Source organism: Salvelinus sp. IW2-2015, linkage group LG15 (assembly GCF_002910315.2).
Source record: "Salvelinus sp. IW2-2015 linkage group LG15, ASM291031v2, whole genome shotgun sequence".
Lineage (NCBI taxonomy): Eukaryota > Metazoa > Chordata > Actinopteri > Salmoniformes > Salmonidae > Salvelinus > Salvelinus sp. IW2-2015.
This window is the reverse complement of record NC_036855.1, coordinates 14,193,447-14,214,988: the sequence shown is the minus strand read 5'-3', so window position 1 is coordinate 14,214,988 and position 21,542 is coordinate 14,193,447. Positions and strand designations below refer to the sequence as shown.

General features: G+C 44.5%; 1 protein-coding gene across 1 annotated transcript in view; it reads left to right on the top strand.

Annotated features, from left to right (window-relative positions):
- The first annotated feature begins 43 nt into the window (after window positions 1–43).
- The window catches only part of LOC111974855 (endoplasmic reticulum mannosyl-oligosaccharide 1,2-alpha-mannosidase), a 26,889-nt gene continuing 5,390 nt past the window's right edge, over window positions 44–21,542 (top strand). Inside the window, 23 exon segments of the mRNA XM_070446875.1 lie at window positions 44–100; window positions 203–231; window positions 354–435; window positions 570–1,223; window positions 1,340–1,393; window positions 1,583–1,636; window positions 1,779–1,832; window positions 2,050–2,075; window positions 2,513–2,562; window positions 2,698–2,864; window positions 5,882–5,988; window positions 6,271–6,453; window positions 6,661–8,476; window positions 9,207–9,350; window positions 9,895–10,003; window positions 10,101–10,216; window positions 10,339–10,457; window positions 10,650–10,762; window positions 10,998–11,177; window positions 11,278–11,426; window positions 11,666–11,854; window positions 12,027–12,217; window positions 13,003–13,123. Of these exon segments, the coding sequence (XP_070302976.1) occupies window positions 9,246–9,350; window positions 9,895–10,003; window positions 10,101–10,216; window positions 10,339–10,457; window positions 10,650–10,762; window positions 10,998–11,177; window positions 11,278–11,426; window positions 11,666–11,854; window positions 12,027–12,217; window positions 13,003–13,123 (1,392 nt within the window). The 5' untranslated portion in view covers window positions 44–100; window positions 203–231; window positions 354–435; ... (9 more) ...; window positions 6,661–8,476; window positions 9,207–9,245.

Below are 21,542 nucleotides of genomic sequence, written 5' to 3'. Positions count from 1 at the left end.
TGTAAGACTGTCAGTAAGACTGCCTGAATGTCTATGTTGTGTCCAGGGGCCAGAGGGTCTGCCGGACAACAGAGGGCCCCAAGCGTCCCCTGGATTGGAGGTAAGAACACAGAGACAAGAGTACTGTTTCTGAAATAAACAATACTTCTTTAGCTGTTGGTAGATGTTGGTTGATATCTTTTGTCCTCATCTCTACTTTCAGGGTGAGCAGTTGGCCTAGCGGGACCTCTGGTTAGTGCTACAATAATCTCACGTCAGATACAAAATAAACACATGCATTTTCAGATATGGTCACCAGTAATAAATGTCTATAGCGTTTTTAGATATGTCAGCATTAGCTTTTTTCTCTTCAGGGACCAAAAGGTCGACCAGGGGGAGACAAGGCCAGAAAGGTCAAAAGGTTCTGAGGGGAGACAAGTCCAGAAAGGTCAAAAGGTTCACCATTCACCTGTCTTTACATCTACTTCTGTAACACTATTTATCCTACTCTGACATCCTACTTATATCAAATCCACCTCATCTACATTTACTGTAGCTATGTGATTGTAGATTGCTTGCTTTCTTTTCAGGGGTATGATGGTCGAAATGGGTATCCAGGAAAGACGGGACACATCGGGAGGAGGGTCAGAATAAAGCCATCTCTTTTTCACATATTACAATTTCTCATTTCAATTTATATGGATCTTGATTCTTGATTATAAAAGCTGTTTTTCTTACCATGTAAGGGGAAAAGAGGGAAATCTGGAAACAGAGGCTTAAGAGGAGGGAGAGGAGAAAAGGTCATCACTATTGACTGTGAGAAATTCGGGCCTGATTATGCACTAGCCATAACATACAGAATAATGTTTTTTTAACCTTTAAAACACTGCTAATGTTTTGCAGCGGTGAGATTTTGTGTAAGGTCAACAGGGTATAACATTTTTATCAAGATTTAACATTTTCTTTGGCCTACAGGGAAAAGGGGAGATTTTGGTTCAACGGGGCCTCCAGGAAGACAAGGGCCTTACATAGGTTATTTTTAATAACCATATAATTTGATCTGTTTTGGAAATGCTGTGCGCTCTTTTCAATGCCAGGTGGTTAGCTGTACAACTCAATCACTGTGTCCCCAAAACTCAGGAAATAACTACCCTTGTTTCTATATATTTGTCTTTCTCTGTTCCTCTAAGGGGACACCTGGCATACAAGGAGAGAAGGGTGAAATGGGTGAACCAGGAGTAGAGGTAAATATGAAGCATCAACAGGGTGACCATATGATTCAAGAAGTACAGCACTTTGAACCTTACGTTCCTAGAAGCTCATTCTATGTGAGACTAATGTCTTTCCCCTGAACTTGCAGGGAGAGAAGGGGGAGATGGGTCAGACAGGCCCTCCTGGAGCTCAGGGGCTGAAGGTACTCTCATTTATCCCAAGAAGCGTATTACACATGAGTCAGATGTACTGTGCATGAATTGATCTATTTAGAGTCACTACAGATACATTTTGCCTCCATCATTCCCATGTTCATATCCCTATACATTTCCTGTATTCAATGATGGACACAGCTCCATGATGTATTGAGTCAGTTGAGTGTCTGTTTCAGGGGACACAAGGCCCTTTGGGAGAGCCAGGGAGCGATGGCCTAAAAGGAGAACAGGTGAGATGTACTATCTAGTATCTGTCTGTCTATTTGGTCTTACTCTGAAAGCTTGACTCAGTGTTTTCTGTTAAGTATGCAACATTAATCGTGGCATTGCTATTGAGTTGTATTGACTGTGATTTGTCTTCTGTCTTTGTAGGGAGACATTGGTCCTGATGGGGGGTGGGGGACCCCAGATCTAACTGGAATTCCTGTAAGTTGTCCTTTTTCAGTGATATGCTATTGCTATTTCCTTTACTTTTCTGAAAATAAAGTAGGATTTTTATACAGAGAATAATTACATTCTAACGTGATTCCTTTTCTCTTTCTATAGGGTTTGTTTGGAGAAACTGTATATTACTCTAAATACAAATACCTGCATATGTTCCGTTTTTTTATGCATACCTTTATGTGTTCTGTACATGTATCAGGTCCTGTTGGAGTGAGAGGCCTGCCTGTGAGTATGACCTCCCTCACGTCACACCACATTACCAGCTGCGTTACATCCATTTAATGAAATTAAAATTATTCTTGACTCAATCTACATTTTAGTCATTTAGTAGACATGCATATCCAGAGCGACTTACAGTTAGTGCATTCATCTTAAGATAGAGCTAGGTGGGACAACCACATATCACAGTCATAGTAAGGTTCAGAGAGTGGCAGGGACTCTGCAGGGACTCTGCTGTACTAGCATCAGGGTAAGCTGGTTCCACCATTGGTGTGCCAGGACAGAGAAGAACATTGACTGGGCTGACCGGGAGCTGACCTCTTGTGGCAGAACGGAATGCTCGGGTTGGGATGTAGGGTTTGAGCATAGCCTGAAGGTAGGAAGCATCCCAGGGCAGTGAGTTTAACTTTTATATTGTGCTTGTTTTTCCTTTTTTACATCAGGGTCTGGACCTCCTGGAACCTCTCTGATCCGTACTCTGGCACAGCTCAAGGCAAGTTGTTGGTGATCTGTCAAAGCAAATCCAAATACTTCATTTCAGTTTGGAATTCAAATGCATTTTTGGCCAATTCAGCTATGACTATTTATCTTACAACACCTCCTTGTCCCCCCCCCCCTGCCTGACCAGGACCTCATGTACTTGTCAGACAAGCCCAACTACCTCCTGATCCAGACTCTGCTGGACTCATTGCACCAGGACCTGTGCTTGTTCATAGATCCACCAGATGGCACCAAAAAAACACCCGGCTACCACCTGCTTGGCGCTGTGGCTGTCCCAGCCCAACTTCACTAACGGTATGGGCTTCTTCCACAGGAAGCAATGTTCCCTCGCAGCTGCATGCGTGCGGGGGCTCGCAGTAGCCCGAGACTGCCGCGCAGCTCCCCCAGGACTGCTGCGAGAAGAAATATCAGCCCACAGAAGAAATATCAGCCCACGGAGAAAGGCAGGAGATTGAACTTCACTCAACTTTCTAGAGTTTTACCCCTTAGTTAACACTATCAACGTTTCCCTTTACTGTGGGAATTGTGATCAAATCAATGCAATATTAGCTACTTTCAATGCAACATACCGGAAAAAAAACTAACCATGCAAAAGATTTAGTTGTAGGCACAACACATGGGAGTAGAATTCTATTGCACACGAATCAGCCAGTACTCTACACAGACTCGTGCGGCATTAACAGTCAGAGCTGCAGTAGGCCTATAGCAAATTGACCATTGCCATTAATGGATATGTGCCATTTACTTTGAACTGGACTGTGTTTACAGCTGTGGTCGTGAGTAGATGAGCTTGTTTTGAGATCAAAGCAAGAGTTGCATGTAGCCACATGTCCACATTTTGTTCATATCCTTTGCTAGTTAGTAAATTATTAGTCCCAGTTATAGATAATTTGTAGTCAGTAATTGGGGAGTGATTGCTTCCTGCAAGAGCACAAAACATGTACATTTAAAAGCAAGTCAGGTAAAGATATTTTATTTTGTCTTAAAGGGGCAGTGTTGTATTTTGAGACAGGCTTGAATAAGCAAAAGTAGCCAATAGACAGAGGGTGCATAATGTGTCTGATTCTCTGTAATAATGGTATGGGAATAATAATGCATTTTATTTTGTAAAGTGGTTTCTTGCGTCAAACAAAACAACAAGTTCAGTCACTTCCGTGTCTAATGGATAAGTAGATAAACAGGTTAATGTCAAGCTCTGCATGTTTTTCCAAAAGTCTCATGGAATATAGGCCTACTGTACATTGAACACCACACATTGGTTTCTACTGTAGCCTGAATGATGGAACAGCTACAATTGAAGTCGGAAATTTACATGCACCTTAGCCAAATACATTTAAACTCAGTGTTTCACAATTCCTGACATTTAATCCTAGTAAAACTTCCCTGTCTTAGGTCAGTTAGGATCACCACTTTATTTTAAGAACGTGAAATGTCCAAATAATATTAGAGAGAATGATTTATTTCAGCTTTTATTTAGTTTACATACACTCAATTAGTATTTGATAGCATTGCCTTTAAATTGTTTAACTTGGGTCAAACGTTTCGGGTAGCCTTCCACAAGCTTCCCACAATAAGTTGGGTGAATTTTGTCCCATTCCTCCTGACAGAGCTGGTGTAACTAAGTCAGGTTTGTAGACCTCCTTGCGCACACACACTTTTTCAGTTCTGCCCACAAATGTTCTATAGGATTTAGGTCAGGGCTTTGTGATGGCCACTCCAACACCTTGACTTTGTTGTACTTAAGCCATTTTGCCACAACTTTAAAAGTATGCTTGGGGTCATTGTCCATTTGGAAGACCCATTTGCGACCAAGCTTTAACTTCCTGACTGATGATGTCTTGAGATGTTGCTTCAATATAACCACATCATTTTCCTGCCTCATGATGCCATCTATTTTGTGAAGTGCACCAGTCCCTCCTGCAGCAAAGCACCCCCACAACATGATGCTGCCACCCCCGTGCTTCACGGTTGGGATGGTGTTCTCAGCTTGCAAGCCTCCCCCTTTTTCCTCCAAACATATCGATGGTCATTATGGCCAAACAGTTCTATTGTTGTTTCATCAGACCAGAGGACATTTCTCCAAAAAGTACAATATTTGTCCCCATGTGCAGCTGCAAAACGTAGTCTGGCTTTTTTATGGCTGTTTTGGAGCAGTGGCTTCTTCCTTGCTCAGCGGCCTTTCAGGTTATGTCGATATAGGACTCGTTTTTCTGTGGATATAGATACATTTGTACCTGTTTCCTCCAGCATCTTCACAAGGTCCTTTGCTGTTGTTCTGGGATTGATTTGCATTTTTCTCACCAAAGTACGTTCATCTCTAGGAGACAGAACACGTCTCCTTCCTGACCGGTATGACGGCTGCGTGGTCCCATGGTGTTTATACTTGCGTACTATTGTTTGTACAGATGAATGTGGTACCTTCAGGCGTTTGGAAATTGCTCCCAAGGACGAACCAGACTTGTGGAGGTCTACAATTTTTTGGGGCTGATTTCTATTAATTTTCCCATGATGTCAAGCAAAGAGGCACTGTGTTTCAAGGTAGGCCTTGAAATACATCCACAGGTACACCTCCAATTGACTCAAATGATGTCAATTAGCCTATCAGAAGCTTCTAAAGCCATGACATAATTTTCTGGAATTTTCCAAGCTGTTTAAAGGCACAGTCAATTTAGTGTATGTAAACTTCTGACCCACTGGAATTGTGATACAGTGAAATAATCTGTCTGTAAACAATTGTTGGAAAAATTACTTGTGTCATGCACAAAGTAGATGTCCTAACCGACTTGCTAAAACTATAGTTTGTTAACAAGAAATTTGTGGAGTGGTTTAAAAACGAGTTTTAATGACTCCAACATAAGTGTATGTAAACTTCCAACTTCAACTGTATGTCCATGTTAAAATGTTATGGAATGCATTTTATCCATTGTTTTTAATGGTAGGCCTACATTATGATCAAGTAGCCACATTAGCCTACTTGGCCACTGTTGAAACTGTAACTTAAAGCGGCTGCAGCCTCAGTGTTCACAGTAAATGCGCCCTGAAAGTTGCACAAGATTTTCACAACGTTCAAGTTTGCGTGTGCTCAGCAGACCTGAAATCTGCTTGGTGTCGGAAAAACGAGAGGAAACATTGACAGGAACTACATTTATTTCATTATTTTCATCACAATGTGACACCTTCTCCATTGTATTCTAACAACTTTTTAAATGTACAATATGTTTATTAGATTTGTGTGGGAGCAGTTGTACTCTACAGCAGCAGAGAGATTGAACCCTGATCAGTTTTGACGTGAAGGTTGTTCCATGTTCCAGGGATGTATTACATTGATCCTAACCAGGGCAGCCCAGCTGATGCCATTCTGGTCTACTGTGACTTCACTGCAGCACCAAAGACCTGTCTGTCTCCACTCCATCCTCAGGTACTTCCACACACACCTCTGGCTCTGGGACCCTCTGAACTACAGATCTTATATCATGTGGTAATAACATATGCTATGTGTGTTTGAAATTCTTTCAAACTTCCGGTGCCAATGAAGGCATGGCTGAAGGATTCTGGGACAAATATCTAATTTCATTGGTTGAGTTCAATGGAAAAAGGCTTTCAAGTGAGGCTCAAATCCAACCTTGATTCTGTCTTGCTCTCGTGTCCTTGGTTTGATTTTATGCTTTGAAACCACATATTCCTCCATTCCCTCTCCCAGTTTGAGTATCCAGGACCGGATGTAGTGCAGATGAGGTTCCTTAGGTTAAACAGCAGGCTCACCAGTCAGAACATTACCTACTCCTGCCAGCCTGGGAACAGACAGGGACCAGGGGAAAGAGAGGTGAAGTCCCTGGCAGACACACGAAGACAAAGTTACCTGGGGACATTACGATATTATGGGGTATGTTTTCAGACTATAATGATTACCATGTACTGTATTAGATGATGATGGTGATCAATCAATCAAATTGTATTGGTCACATACACATAATTAGCAGATGTTATTGCGGGTGTAGCAAAATTATGATGAAGAGGAGGGGGCTGTTGAGGGATGGTGAAGAGAGAGTCACTTTAGTGCTTGTAATTTACTTTGTTTCCTTCTTGGCAGTCCTCTGAGGAGCTGGATTCCGGAGACCGTCATGAGTCAGGGTTCCAGTTTGAGAGCGAGGACCTCGATCTGCTTCCTCTGAGAGATCTGGCAGTGTTCGGAAGCAGTGACCTCACACAGGAGTTTGGATTCACTGTCGGGCCTGTGTGCTTCAGCTAAAGGAAGAGAGACACTCCCTCTAAGGACTGGCAAGAGCAGAGACAACAATGAGACAATCACCAGACAACCTCCAGCTAATGGGGAAATGACTCAGAGAAACTGGAAAGAGACAGAGAAAGGCATCAGCATCTCTCCACTTCTCATGACAGAATTGTTTATTGACAAAGTAGAAGTACCAATCAACAGGACAAAGTCTGTTTTCTCTCTCCAAAGGTTAACCAGTTAACAAACATGAACTGGTTGGTCTGTGGCCAGGGATATTCTTGAGAGAAAGTATCTTTGTATTTTGTGTACACTGATTTCATTTGTGATATTGAAACATGCTTATTTATGTAATTGGTTTAAATGATGGCGGTTTCCTTAAATGTTTATGGTGCTATAATTCTGTTTTTTACAAACATTCCCATACTTAATTCAGGTATGTTCTTGACCAAGAGCACTGTGGTTTCAACCTTCACTGCCGCAACTTAACAATGTGTCCCAAATCTGTGCTCACTCTACCCTTACATCCCAAGTTAGAAACTAAGAAACATATCAATATTGATCCCTTGGTCAAAAAGTAGGAAGACTAATACAATGATGATTATTAGGAGCTATGACAATTAATTAATTGTATTTGGTGATAACATTTTATGCTTTCTTGCGGCACCTGATAGGCTACTGCATCTAACTACCATTTGTGAAATTGTGATGTTTTGATGTCTGTTGATACAGAGGAACAATGCGGTACTATAAAACATGTTGTCAAAGTTGATGTATATAGGTCATTCAATAATACCAAAGTTGACGTTTTCTGTAGATTCTTTGTGTCTCCTGTGTTTTTACCTCACTGCACCTTATTATGATGTCCCTGCTAGAGGCTTATCTTTGTCCCTCCTCAATTTACCACATGATTTTACACCCTGACCTGGCTTTATTCTACCATGAACCCCAACCTGAGAAGCTTTGACAAGGGAAAAATGACTCCCCAGTTCTGTGAAAAACAGTTCTGATTCGAATGGAAATACTCCAGGAGGGACTTTGTGGTGGCTGCTCTTGATAATGTGCCTACAATTGATTCTGGATTTCATGCAGCAGGCTTTGAACATGCTATGGAACTTCAATGGCAGAGACAAATGTATCTTTTACTCAGTTTCATCTTTGCTTAAAGATGTGTGTTTGTAAATTGTGTGATTTACTTAATTTATTTGCTGGCCATTTTTTTTCAAGTGTTTTAAATATCCATTCAATGATATATATATATCTCTCATTCATATTCTCTCATGTTTTGTAATATGCACATGAGATACCAGTACATTTTGGGGGTTTCAACTGAAATATATGAATAAATTAAAGTATTGTACTAATTTATTCATAATTAATTGGTATTGCCCCTCCCCAAAAAGCATCCAAACAAGTGGAAAATATAAGCCATTTTAATTCAAACTTAAAGTAATTAAAAAGCGATGTGATTTGACTACATTAGATTAATGAAAATTAACTACCAATGAAGCTATGATGTTTCATGAAAATAATCGGGCGAAGTGTTGACATGAGAGAAAGGCGATAGCTACAATGTATCGTTCTCAGACATAGTTGCCTCTGCTCAGATGACTTTTTCCTGACACTGAGCATAGACATTTCTGCTGCTGTTGAGTAGAGGATCATTCTCTTCGAGGTATGCAATAATTTTAAACAAACACTTGCGTTTATCCTGTAAGACATGCTCATCGTTTATAGTAAATTGACTTTACTCGTGTAACTGCTTGTTTTTAGGCTGTAGGCCTTGTAATGCCTCGGTCTCTAGTCGCTCTGTGAATCGGTCAAGCCTCGCTCAAGATCCAGGACATTGGAATTGGGAGCTCCGAAGAGCACAAGAGACGATACATTGTAGTTTAAAATGTAAAGGAAATGTATTTCTAAATTCAACGTCTGTAGTTTTAGCCTACGTTTTATTGGCAGCCAGCAAATGATTATGTAGGTTGGCGCGGATGTTTTACATCGTAATTAACAGCTGTTGCGCCAGGACTCATGAGTGAGTAGCCTCCAGGCTTCCTCGCCAGATGGCAAACAGTATTATACAACTAAAGTCATGTATTTCGAGTAGCTGTTTAGGAAAAAATGTAAGAAATATTTTCAATAGTGAGGACAAGTGGCAAACATGCTGCAATAAGTGACAGCAGCAAAATGTAAACGAAACTAGATTGCTTTGTTTTATTTCTCTATTAAAACAAAGGGATCCATATATGTATGTATGCATGTGTCCTCAATATTAAAAGTAGCTTAATCTGTTTTGATCTAATAAAGCACATCTCTCTACAGTTGAGTTTGTATCAGAGAAGGTAATGTGTCGCCTATATATTGCATCTGCTGTCATTTCTAATTGGCAGCCCACTTTCCCCCTCTAGCACTGGGCCTATGACTTCACCGTGGGGTGGGCTGGAGACATGCACCCACCATCAAGGGAGGACTTTGTGTCTTTAACCCTCACTGGACAAGGAAGTGGCATCTATAATAACAGTAAACAGTGGAGAAGAAAGTCCTGCTGGAGGGTGAGGGATGGCTGAAGGAAGTCAACCAACTTACTTATCTCACACACTGATCCGATGACTTATTATGCACTATTTACAGTTTATTTATATGCTGTAAGACATATCGCACTGAATGTTTTATACCTCAAATGTAGCATGACATTTTAATGGTTTACTAACTTGAATGAAAAAATGTCTCAAGACATAATTGTGATCATAACCATAATATCATGTGATAGCCACTCAGAAAGGAAATGACTGTAGCTCAGACCTGTCACTGTTAGTCAGTAGAGGTATGACACCATGGTGGTTGTTTTTCAGAAGAATACGACACTGCAGTGCTTCTGTATAGTAGCAGCATGTTACTATAGTGGCGCAGTTGATCAGACATGTAACACTGTGTGTGATTCTTCTGTATTTCTTGTTGATCGTGTACTTGTCTCTCCTGTCTCTCCTGACGGACAAGCCAGCGCAGTCAATTATAACTGAGTGTTTGTCTAATTCACTCTGTGCTTACGGCTTTGTCATTTTCTCTCTTACCCAAATTGCACCCATATATCCACAGAAATGGAAACGGTTATCCAGATTGCAGCGCAACCTAATCCTCTTCACCGTGGCTCTCATGTTAGTTTGTGGGATTTCTACTTATCCCAGTGTCACAGAACATTTCCGAGGTAAGGTCAGCAAAACAAATTAATTGTTATAATGTATGGTGGTGACTGTTCCTGAGGCACCAGAGACTGAGCATTCTCCCCTCTGCTTCCTCCCCAGGCCTTACTGTTGTTGCGAAGGAGGAAGGGGACCATGCTCTGAAACCTGTCATCCATGAGGTCCAACCTGAGTTGGACAAACTGAACCGACCGCTAGTACCAGAGTCACCTTCAGAGGTTGGTACATTCCACTCCTCTGCTTTACTACTAAAGCCAACCTTTGACTATGACAAAATATGTGGATTGAAACATCCAGTAAGTAAAGCTCTTCCCTCCCTTTATCATGTCTCTTCCTTCAGAAGCAGAAGAGGGCAGCCCACAAGCGTGGGCCACCCAGCCTGCAGAACCGACTGCAAAAGAAAGGGAACGTGTCAGATACCCAGGTGGAGAAAGAGGAGGGAGAGAAGCCACTTGTTAAGTAAGACTAGTCTCTAATCAGTGGAGAGAACTGATGGACTGATTGATAACAACATACTGATACACCTTTATTGCATGGGTTAGAGAAGTGGATTGTGATGCGTAATCTGAATAAAATATACAACTCGATTCCAAGCAAATATAAACATGTTTTCTGGTGTTCTCATCTTGACTGATCCCTATGTGTGTTTAGCTGGCGTGTGGCCATGATGGACCAAGCCACTGAAAGAGGAACTGCCAAGGAAGCAGCGAACAAGGTGGATGTCCCAGCGGTTGAGCAAGAGGGCCATTCACACAAGGAGCCAGGTCTTTGCCATGTTTCTGCCTCTACTGTCTCTATCTGTCTCTCTCTGTCTCTCTCTCTCTCTGCTCAAACCCTCCATAGCCCCCTTCATGACCATGAACAACAGCTGAGTTTATTAACCACACGTTGAGTTTGATGTGTGCATGGCCTGAAAGAGACTTAAATAGAAGTAATGAATTCATAATTCTGGAACGGACTTGGATGGTAGCCTATTATCTTGGCGTGCGTGTGTTTCAGAAGTCGATAGGCTTGAGGCAGTACGTGATGCTTTCAGACATGCATGGAAGGGCTACAAAGAGTTTGCCTGGGGGAAAGATGAGCTGAGGCCCATGTCTAAGTCCTATGGAGAGTGGTTTGGCCTAGGCTTGACCCTAATTGATGCACTGGACACAATGTGGATCCTCAACCTCAAAAAAGGTACCTACAGTACATTCATGATCCAGCTTTTCTATATACCTTCTGTATCAGAGTTTTCATGGACTTAGACCACTAAAGTTGCTTGCCCTCTTTTGGACAGAGTTTGAGGAGGCTAAGACCTGGGTGTCCACAGAGCTGTCCTTTAATAAAAACGTGGATGTGAACCTGTTTGAGAGCACCATCCGTATCCTGGGCGGCTTGCTGAGTACTTACCATCTGACTGGAGACATTCTGTTCCTGGACAAGGCTGTGAGTCACGTACAGGGAGACCTATAGAGAGCTGGCACTTACAGTTTCTGCTGCTGGGCCTCTGGCACTTCCTCCTCCAGTCCCTCTGCCTCTCAAAGACCCTTTCATAGACTGCTGCTAATGCTGCTGCTGGTCATATAAATTAATTACTGAAATTAAGAAAAAAATCTGTGGGAGAAGGGGGTCTGATTTAAGAAAACCAATATTGATTCTGTTTTGTTTTTTTGATGACCTTGCAGAAAGATATAGGAACGAGGTTAATGCCTGCCTTCAACACCCCGTCCAAGATCCCTTACTCAGATGTGAACATTGGGAAGGGTACGGCCCATCCCCCTCGATGGACGTCGGACAGCACTGTTGCGGAGGTCACCAGCATCCAGCTGGAATTTAGGGAGCTGAGTCGCCTCACTCAGGACACACGCTACCAGGTAAACCAAGCCACAACACAGTATCAGGATCTGTTGGTAATATTCATACCAACACTCAAAAGCAATGTTCCAATGGCAGGACTCGATTTGACGTCAGGTTTGATTTATACAGCACTCTATCAATCATCTCTGACGACATTTAACTGACTTTCTCCATCCCCTTCTTCTACAGGCTGCAGTGGACGAGGTCATGCAGAAAGTCCACAAGCTGGAGGGGAAGCAGGATGGCCTCGTCCCCATGTTCATCAACACCAACAGCGGCCAGTTCACCCATTTGGGGATGTTCACGCTGGGTGCACGGGCAGACAGCTACTACGAATACCTCCTCAAACAGTGGATCCAGGGAGGCAAGAAGGAGACGGCGTGAGTCAAACTCTTTTCTAAACACTTTCCGGTCTACTTTTCTCAAGGCTGTATATGAGGTTTAGGCTGATGCTAATTCTCTGAGTCAGGTCTAGCCACTCAGGTCCTACTGATCTTGTCTAGGCTCCCTGCTAAGTACTGGGGGCAGGCAGCGGAGTTGTCCCTGCTCTAGCTTGCTGTCATGTTTTGACAGTCCCATAGTTTGATCTCCTCAGAGCTGTCCCTCCCCTGATGTAACTGGGATTACTTAAACAGCCCAAGTCTCTCTGTTACCTGCAGTGCTGGACAAGCTGTGTGGATGTGGAGGAACAGCTGTATGTCGTATCAGGCTGTGCATAAGACTGAAATATTCATGACTCTGTCTGGTGATATTTGCTGAACTTCATGCACAACTAGGTCTTCAGAGCTGCTTTATAAACCATGTATCCTCAGTTGGAACAGCTCTCTCAGACCCAGCACAGCTTGAGGACAGATTTAGTTATTGTACTGGGTTTTAAAGTAGTTCTTTGTTTTTTCTTGGCTCAGTGCTGTATCAGTTGGTGTTGTGGATTCTATGGGACACGTATAAAATAACAGAAAACTACGCAAGTACCATTAAGCTGACTATGCTTCTCAGTATTTGTGTAGTTATAGACCATATTCCTTTCAGTCAAAGCAGTGTTGTGTTATACAGAGCAGTACAAATAAACTGATGTGCTTGGCTGTAAAGCTGTGGCTGTATTGGGTGTTCCTCGGGTTGTGCTCCAGAGTGCTTGGCTATAAAGTTGTGACTGTGTGTTCCTCAGGTTGCTGGAGGATTACCTGCAGGCCCTGGAGGGAGTGAAGAAGAACCTGCTGAAGAAGTCCTCTCCGAACAGGCTGACCTTCGTAGGGGAGCTTTCCCATGGCAGGTTCAGCCCCAAAATGGTTAGGATACGGACTATGCACACCAGATGAGTGTGTGTTGAAAAAGCTGTTGTTTTCTCTAGATTGTGTAACATGGACATGGTCGTTCTCCACTGCCACCCCCCTGTAAGTCTAGTGGTTGCCCGGATTGTTCTCAATTAGTAAGACAGCTGTCTATCGGTTGTCTCTGATTGGGAGCCATATTTAGGCCTAAGCCATAGTCATTAGGATAGAGTTGTGGGTAATTGTCTATGTGTAAGTTTGCCAGGGATCCATTGAATTTATTTTGTTTGTTATAGCTTAATCATTTTGTCGGTTTGGATTGAATTTTGTTAGTTTGTAAAAGTGTTTGTTTCGTCTTGTATTTATTAAAGAAGATGTATTGTTAATTACGCTGCGCCTTGGTCTACCGATCGTCTTTCTCCTTAACCGGCGATCGGTGACAGGAATTGATCCAGCGGCAACCTAGGACGCAAGCAGCGTGAATGGACAGGGCACAACAGACAGCGCGCGCCGAGGACACAGGACTCCTGGACTTGGGAGTGGATGGTGAGGTTGGAGGACAAGCCAGAGGACGGCCTGGGCACAACTAGGTGGAATATCGCTCGCCCCAAGGCAGAGCTGGAGGCAGCGAAAGCCAGAGCGGCGCGGTATGAGAGCTAAGCACGGCAGAGCGGCTGGCACCACAAAACAGTGTATTGGGGGGGCTCTCGGGGAGTGTGAAGCTGGGCTCAAGTAGGATTGGGAGCCATTGAAGCCAGCTCCCCGTGCTTACTGTAGAGAGAACCGAAAGATGGAATTCAGATGCCGTGAGGGCCGTATTGGAGGTGAATTGCGAAGTAGAGACTGTGAAGGAATCTATATGGGAGACAACTTGGAGGAGAGAGAAAATGAGGGAGTGCTGGTTTGGTGCAATGAGGCACACAATCTCGCCCCGCGGAGCGTGTGGGGATATTGATGTCGACCTTGAGTCCAGCTCTCCATACTCGTCCTGAGGTGGCGGGCTAGCCGTACTGGATGAAGACTGTGAGCCAGCCTCAAACGCCAGCAAGGCCTCGCTGTGCGCCTCCGCTAGCGCCCTAGCGACTTCTGTGCCAGCTCTCAGCGCACCAGCTCTGCCTGTGGCAGACCCCACGCACAGTTTCTCCTGTGGAGCGCCCACGGCACTCAGTTCTGCTGGTGGGCAGCCCCTCGACTCGCCCAGTGGTGGAGTGTTTCAGCCCAAGTACCGCCACCTAGTGCCAACACCACGCAACCGAGAGAGCCTCCTGTACGTCTCCAGAGCCCTGTACGCACTGTTCCTTCTCCGCGCACTCGCCTGAGGTACGTGCCTCAGCCCGTACCCCACGGCAGTGCCGGTACCGCCTGGACGACGCAGGCAATATAGTGCGCCTTGAGTCCAGTGTGCACTGTTCCTTCGCTCCCCGCACTCGCCTAGTGGTGCGTGTCTCCAGCCCTAGTACCACCAGTCCGGCCACGCACCAAGCCCCCTGTGCGTTCTCCAGAGCCCTGTGGCGCCCTGTTGCTGCTCCCGCACTAGCCCTTGAGGTGCGTGGTAAAGTAAAACTTAGCCCGGTACCTACCAGTTCGGCAACCACGCACCAGGCCTACTGTGCGCTCAAAGCCGGCCAGAGTCTGCCCGTGCTGCCCAGCGCCGTCTGCGCTGTCCGTCTGCCCAGCGCCGTTTGAGCTGCTGCCTGCCAGCGTCATCTGAGCTGCCCCGTCCTGCCCCAGACGCCATCCTGAGCTGTCCGTGTCTGTCGCAGCGGCCATCTGAGCTGGCCCGCATGAATGCAGTCCACTCTGAGCTGCCTGCCCAGCGCCATTGAGTCCACCCGTCTGTTCCCCGAGCCCGTCAGAGCCTTCCGTAGTCAGGAGCATGCCAGAGGTCCGTCCGTTCAGTCAATGGAGCTGCGCAGATAGCCGCTCCGCCAGACAAGGAGCTGCGCAGGAGCCGGCCAGCCAGTCAGGAGCTGCAGAGCCGCCCGCCAGTCAGGAGCTGCCCGCCAGTCATGAAGATGCCTCGCAGTCATGAGTCTGCCCTCTAGTCATGGCTGCCTCCGGTCATGAGCTGCCCTCCATGTCAATGAGTCTGCCTCAACGAGGGAATGAGCTGCCCGCCGGGTCATGAGCATGCCCTCCAGTCATGGGGGGAGCTGCCCTCCAGTCATGAGCTGGCCATTCATCAGCATCCGGACTGCCCTTCAGTTCGCGGAGCTGTTCCGACAGTCAGGAGGTCTTGCCAGAGCCTCCCTGCCAGACAGGAGCTGACACAGAGGCCGCCCGCCCAGACAAGGAGCTGCCAGAGCCGCACCGCGATTAGACTATCAGATCAGGAAGACTGACCAGAGCCGCCCGCCAGTCAGGAGCTGCAGAGCCGCCCGCCAGTCAGGAGCTGCCAGAGCCCGCCCGCTTTCAGTCAGAGAGCTGCCAGGAAGTCGCGCCGCTTACTGAACAGTCCAGGAGCTGCCCGCCCACGTTCATGGAGCTTGCCCTCCCAGTGCGATGAGCTGCCCTCACAGTCATGAGCTGCCACGATCAGACATTGCTTAAGCCCGTTATGCAATCTGCTAGCTACCTCTCGTCAGCTGGCATACAAGTATCTTAAAAAGTAAATTTCTTTCCCTTTCGAAGCTAAATTTGACTGTTTTGGGGCAAATGTAAGCAATATTTTCAATAGTTAGGACAATTGGCAGGCTGCAATAAGGAAAGACCGTGACAATAATGTAAATATATATAATATGCCATTTAGCAGACACTTTTTATCCAAAGCCACTTGTGGTGTTTACATTTTAATACATATGGGTGGTCCGCGGAAATCGAACCCACTACCCTGACATTACAAGTGCCATGCTCTGCCAACTGAGCTACAAGGACCACTCAAGTCTCACTAAACATAAATTGGCTGTGATTGACCAGGCAATATTTTTCAATACATGTCATAATTATCAAATAAAAGGTTTGTAAAACGAAACTGCATTGTTTGTTTTCAGTATTATGCTTTATTGTCAATTGAAACAAATCATATTGTATGCTATATCCTACAAACCATTTAGTCTATTTGATTGTGTCCTCAATATTCAAAGTAATTTGGTCTAATAAAGCACATCTCTTGTACAGTTGAGTTTGTATAATTAGGAAAGGAGTTTGTGTTGGCCTCTGTGTATTTCTCATTGCAGCCTACTTTCCTCCTCTAGATAAGAGTCTATGACTTCACCTGGTGGGGTAGGCTGGAGACAATGCACTCACCATCAAGGAAGGAACTTTTGTGTCTTTAAACCTTCAACTGGAAGTGGCAACTATAACAGCAAACATTGGGACGAAGACAGTCCCTGCCTGGAAGGGTGAGTGAGGTGCTGAAGGAAATCAACCACCTACTTATCTTATCTTAATCAGCAAACTCTGATCTGATGAACTTACTATGTATGCTTTACAGTTTGAATTGATAGGCTATACTATATATCCCACTGAATGTTTTAATAAACCGCAAATAATAGCCATGACATTTTTTAAAATGGTTTTACTTAAACTTCAATGAAAAAATGCCCCCGAGACCATTAATCATATCCATAATATCATGTGATCGTACTGACCTCAGGCATGAGCCTGCACTCCAGTCATGGAGCTGCCTCTACCGCAACAGATAAAATGGGTCGACTATGTTCCGACCTGCTCAACATGGTCAACTGGAGCTGTGAGATATGACACAAGGATGGTGATCGGTTCTTGTAATCACTGAAAGTAATATGACAATGCAGGTGCGCTCTGTATAGTAACGTTAAGAGGGCATCCACTGGTACTGTTCCTGACGAGTGTGGAGGAGACATGCCACCTAGTTGACAGAGGTATCTCTGTGTGTGGCATTCTAAGTGGTTGCTTTGGCTGAGTTTGTCTGGTTGTTCAGTCGAGAGTGCAGCTTTCTTCCTCTCGCGACTCACCGACCTAGGAGCTGGTGCAAGTCCAAGCCTTGTAGCACGGACGTGCGTTATGGTGAAGGCTCTACACTACCTTGTGCTTACTGCTCTTGTCATTTCCGACTCGGTCATACCCCCTCACCCTTTTACCAATTGGCTCGCTCACCAGAGGAATTTGGAAACTATATGTGCTCGGCCACGCCATTGGCAGCGCAACCTCATCCTCTTCACGGCTCGTCATAGTTAGTTGTTCCTCGCTCTCTGTTGGGGGGATGTGGCGCGACGTGGTACTTACGGTCACGCCACTGTCACAGAACATTTCAGCACGCGCCCAAGGTGCGGCAAAAAAAATCTAAATTTATGTTATTGTGTGGTTGGTGACTTTTCCGTTTTTTTGAGGCACTCCTTTGAAAAGTTAAGTTTACTCTTAGGATTTAGCGGTCAGTGTCCGATGTGATCGTTTGAGGGAAGTGTTTGTTCGTGTCGCTCAAGGCTCGTCTGACTGTTCTGTTGAGATAGAGAGGGGGTAGGATGTAGGTGTATTCGTTAGAGGGGCTGTGTTAGATAGAACGCGCTGGTCATATGGGTGTGTTCATGGTAGGTGTTTATGTCTATGGTTTATGTCTAAGCTCTCACTGATATATAGGGTTGTTCCCTATCGGACTCTTGGAGGTTCGGAATTCTAAAACTGCTTGAGAGAAGAACACGCATGTCTCCATATCGATATGTGTTCTCAGATAATGTAGGACGCCATATTTAGGCAAGCCATAGTCATTTGGTAGGTTGTGGTAAATTGTCTATGTGTAAGTTGCCCGGTGTCTTGCACTTATTTGTTATATTGTGCACTACGACTCTCCATCTGTCATATGTTGAGATGGTTTTTGTGGTATAGTTTCATACTTGTCACTAACTATACTAGTCGGGTATTTTATTGCCGTTCTTTGCGCCCTGTTGTAGAATATAATAATGGTACCAGAGATGTATTTGAGAGTTATATCATTCCAACGTAACTAGGCAGAGTGTTGGTCTTTTGCAACTCTCTGAATCTCGCCCTAACCTTCCCTTAACGTGTCTCCTCCTTGAGAAAGCTGCAGTGTAAGAGGCCACCACAGAGCGGGGGGACCACACCGGCTGCCAGAACCGTCTGCAAAGAAAGGCACCGGGGGGATCATCCGCACCTATGTGCTACATGATGGAGAGCTTCAGATTTCTCAACTAAGTCTCCCAAAGACACAAGCGTGTACTCTACGCAAGGAAGAGGATGGGCATGAAGCGCAACTCGCCCACTTGTGTTAGTGGAGAGCTTTCACTATATGCGCTCCTTTAACACTGTACAGCTCAGAGGAAATTGACTTTAATGGATAAAATGTTATAATAGATTGCATCATTAAGACTGCGATACATAAGCCTTTATTGCAATCCCGCATGGGTTTAGGGAAGGGGCCTCTCGTATTTGTAGTAGGCAGTAGACTTTTGCACAATAGAAAATTAGACACCTCAAGTTTTCGAGATTATCCTACTACTATAATACTCCGCTCTGATTTTCATGGTACTTTGCTATATAATCTATGAAACTGAGACAGACTCATTGATGGCCTGTGTTTCATTTAGGTCGTGGGTGGCTCTTCGACTTGATGGTCGATCACTCTCATGCTCAGTGTGTTATATGGAGGAACTGCCAATGGATTGCAGCCAGACAGGTGAATGTCCCAGCGGTTATAGACTCAGAACAACCTTAATTGTGCACACCGAGGCCAGTGGTCGTGTAGCCAGTACCTGTTTCTTATGGTGTTACTCGTCTGCTCTGTATAGTGTGTGTCGTGTCGGCAGACATCACCTACTACATATGCACCACTCCTGTGTCTATGACCATGTTAAATACACACGTTGTTGTGGGTTTATTATTAAGCCGAGTTCCGCAGTCGTTGGGATGCAGCAGGTGCAAGCAGCAATGTTTACCCTCGCGATCTTAATATATGTTTAGGGTTGACAGCCCAGTGTTTGTAATAAACACGTGTTTGTTTTGGGTGTATTAAAAAACACGCTATTGTGTATTCCTGCGCTCCCCAGTCTCGCAATAATCCTTTAATACCAGCGTGACAGGATGGTTCTACCGCTACCTCCCTACTGAGGAGCTTCTACTGATAATGGAACACACACACAAAGCACAACACACGTGCATATTGATGCAAGCAACTATAAACATTTCAGGGAAGACCCAAATGCAAAACTGTGGTTGAAGTAACAATGGTGTATTACAAGCCAACAGGGGCAGGCAAACAAAAACAGGTTTCCCAAGGCCAGAACGGGTCGGTAATTCCAGAGTAGGGGCAAAGTACAAGAATGGCAGGCAGGCAGGCCAGGGTCAGGCAGGAGTGGTGTCAGGCAGAGTCAGGCTCAGAGTCAGTACAGGCAAGTGTCAAAAACCAGGAAGCGTAAAGAAGAAAAAGAGAGACGCTGGGGAAAGAAGCAGGAGCTGAGACAAAACGGAGCTGTTGACTTGACAAACAAGATGACTGGCAACAGCAAACAGAGATACACGGTATAAAAAGTATCCGGGGAAAATGGGGAAGAATGGGCGAAACTGTGGAAGTGGGGTAGAGATGTGCACTAAGGACTAGGGTCCAACAGATCAGAAGCGGTGACCACACACTACATACAGTTGACGTCGGAAGTATTTTACATAACATTAGTTGAGGCATTAAAACTTGTATTGTTTTACAACCCACTCCACAAAATTTCTTGTTAACCAAAACTATAGTTTTTGCAATCGGTTAGGACATCTACTTTGTGCATGACACAAGTAATTTTCCAACAATTGTTTAGCAGACAGATATATTTTCACTATAACATCAATGTCCAAGTGGGTCAGAGTTTTACCATACACTAAATTGACTGTGCCTTTAAACAGCTTGGAAAATTCCAGAAAAATTATGTCATGGCATTTAGAAGCTTGCTTGATGAAGGCTAAATTGACGTATATGTCTAGAGTTTTTACAAATTGGGCGGGTGTAGCCTGATGGTATGTATTTTCAGAGGCTACCTTGCAAAACCTTGAGCCTCTTTGCTTGAACACATGGGAAAATAAAAGGAAACAGCCAAGCCATCAAAAAAAATTGGGGTGGGAGACCTCCACAGTCTGAGTGTACCTGGACAATTTCCAAAACTGAAGTACAGTTCATAACTGTCATAACAATGAGTACTGACAGTATAAACACCAGTGGGACCACGCAGGCCTGCATTACCGCTCAGGAAGCTAGACGGGATTCTGTCTCTAGAGATGAACGTACTTTGTGCGAAAAAGTGCAAATCAATCCCAGAACAACAGCAAAGGACCTTGTGAAGATGTGAGGAAACAGTACAAAAGTATCTATATCAACAGTAAAACGAGTCCTATATCGACATAACCTCCTTTGAAAGGGGCGCGGGGTCAGCAAGGAAGAAGCCAGTGCTCCAAAACCCTCCATAAAAAAGCGACCTACGTGTGGGCTAACTGCCACATGGGGACAAATGATTGTACTTTTTGGAGAAATGTCCTCTGGTCTGATGAAACAAAAAAATAAAGAACGTTTTGGCCATAATGACCATGTGTTATGTTTGGAGGAAAAAGGGGGAGGACGTTGCAAAGCCGAACAACACCATCCCGTGAAGCAGGGGGTGGACAGAATCATGTTGTGGGGGTGCTTTTGCTGCAGGAGAGGAACTGTATGCACTTCACAAATAGATGGCATCGATGAGGGAGAAAAATGGATTTTATTATTCTTAACATTACGTGCTAGTTGAGACCGTATATAATGTGTCAAATGAGGTAGACAAGGAGGTATTATGAGCACACCTAACATCAGTCAGGAAAGTTAAAGCTTGGTTACAAATGGGTCTTCCCAAATGGACATTACAGCCACAGCCTACTTCCAAAGTTGTGGAAATGGCTTAAGGGACAAATAAAATCAAGATATGGACCTAGAAGCTTTTTGAGAGGAAATGTGCCATGGTCCTGAAAAAGAGACTTATTATTTAAATGAAGTATTATATTTATAATTCTATTAGATGGTAGCCTATTATCTTGGCGTGCGTGTGTTTCAGAAGTCGATAGGCTTGAGGCAGTACGTGATGCTTTCAGACATGCATGGAAGGGCTACAAGAGTTTGCCTGGGGGAAAGATGAGCTGAGGCCCATTCTAAGTCCTATGGAGAGGTGGTTTGCCTAGGCTTGACCCTAATTGATGCACTGGACACAATGTGGATCCTAACCTCAAAAAAGGTACTTTCAATGGTTTCCCTATGATTTTTTTACCCACAGGATGTGCAAAGTGAGGCTGTTTTTAAAGCTAACTTTCCTGCATTCATAATCATTTTTGCCCATGGGCTGAGGTGAAATGTGATTGTTATTTCTCAAAGATATGTTATACTCCATGAATCTTTTCTCATACTTTATATCTGATTTTTTGTCGTTTAAGTTGAACACTTGAAAAATGTTTTACGCACCCCGAAAATTATTCGCCCCCCCCCCCCCCCCAAAACAATATC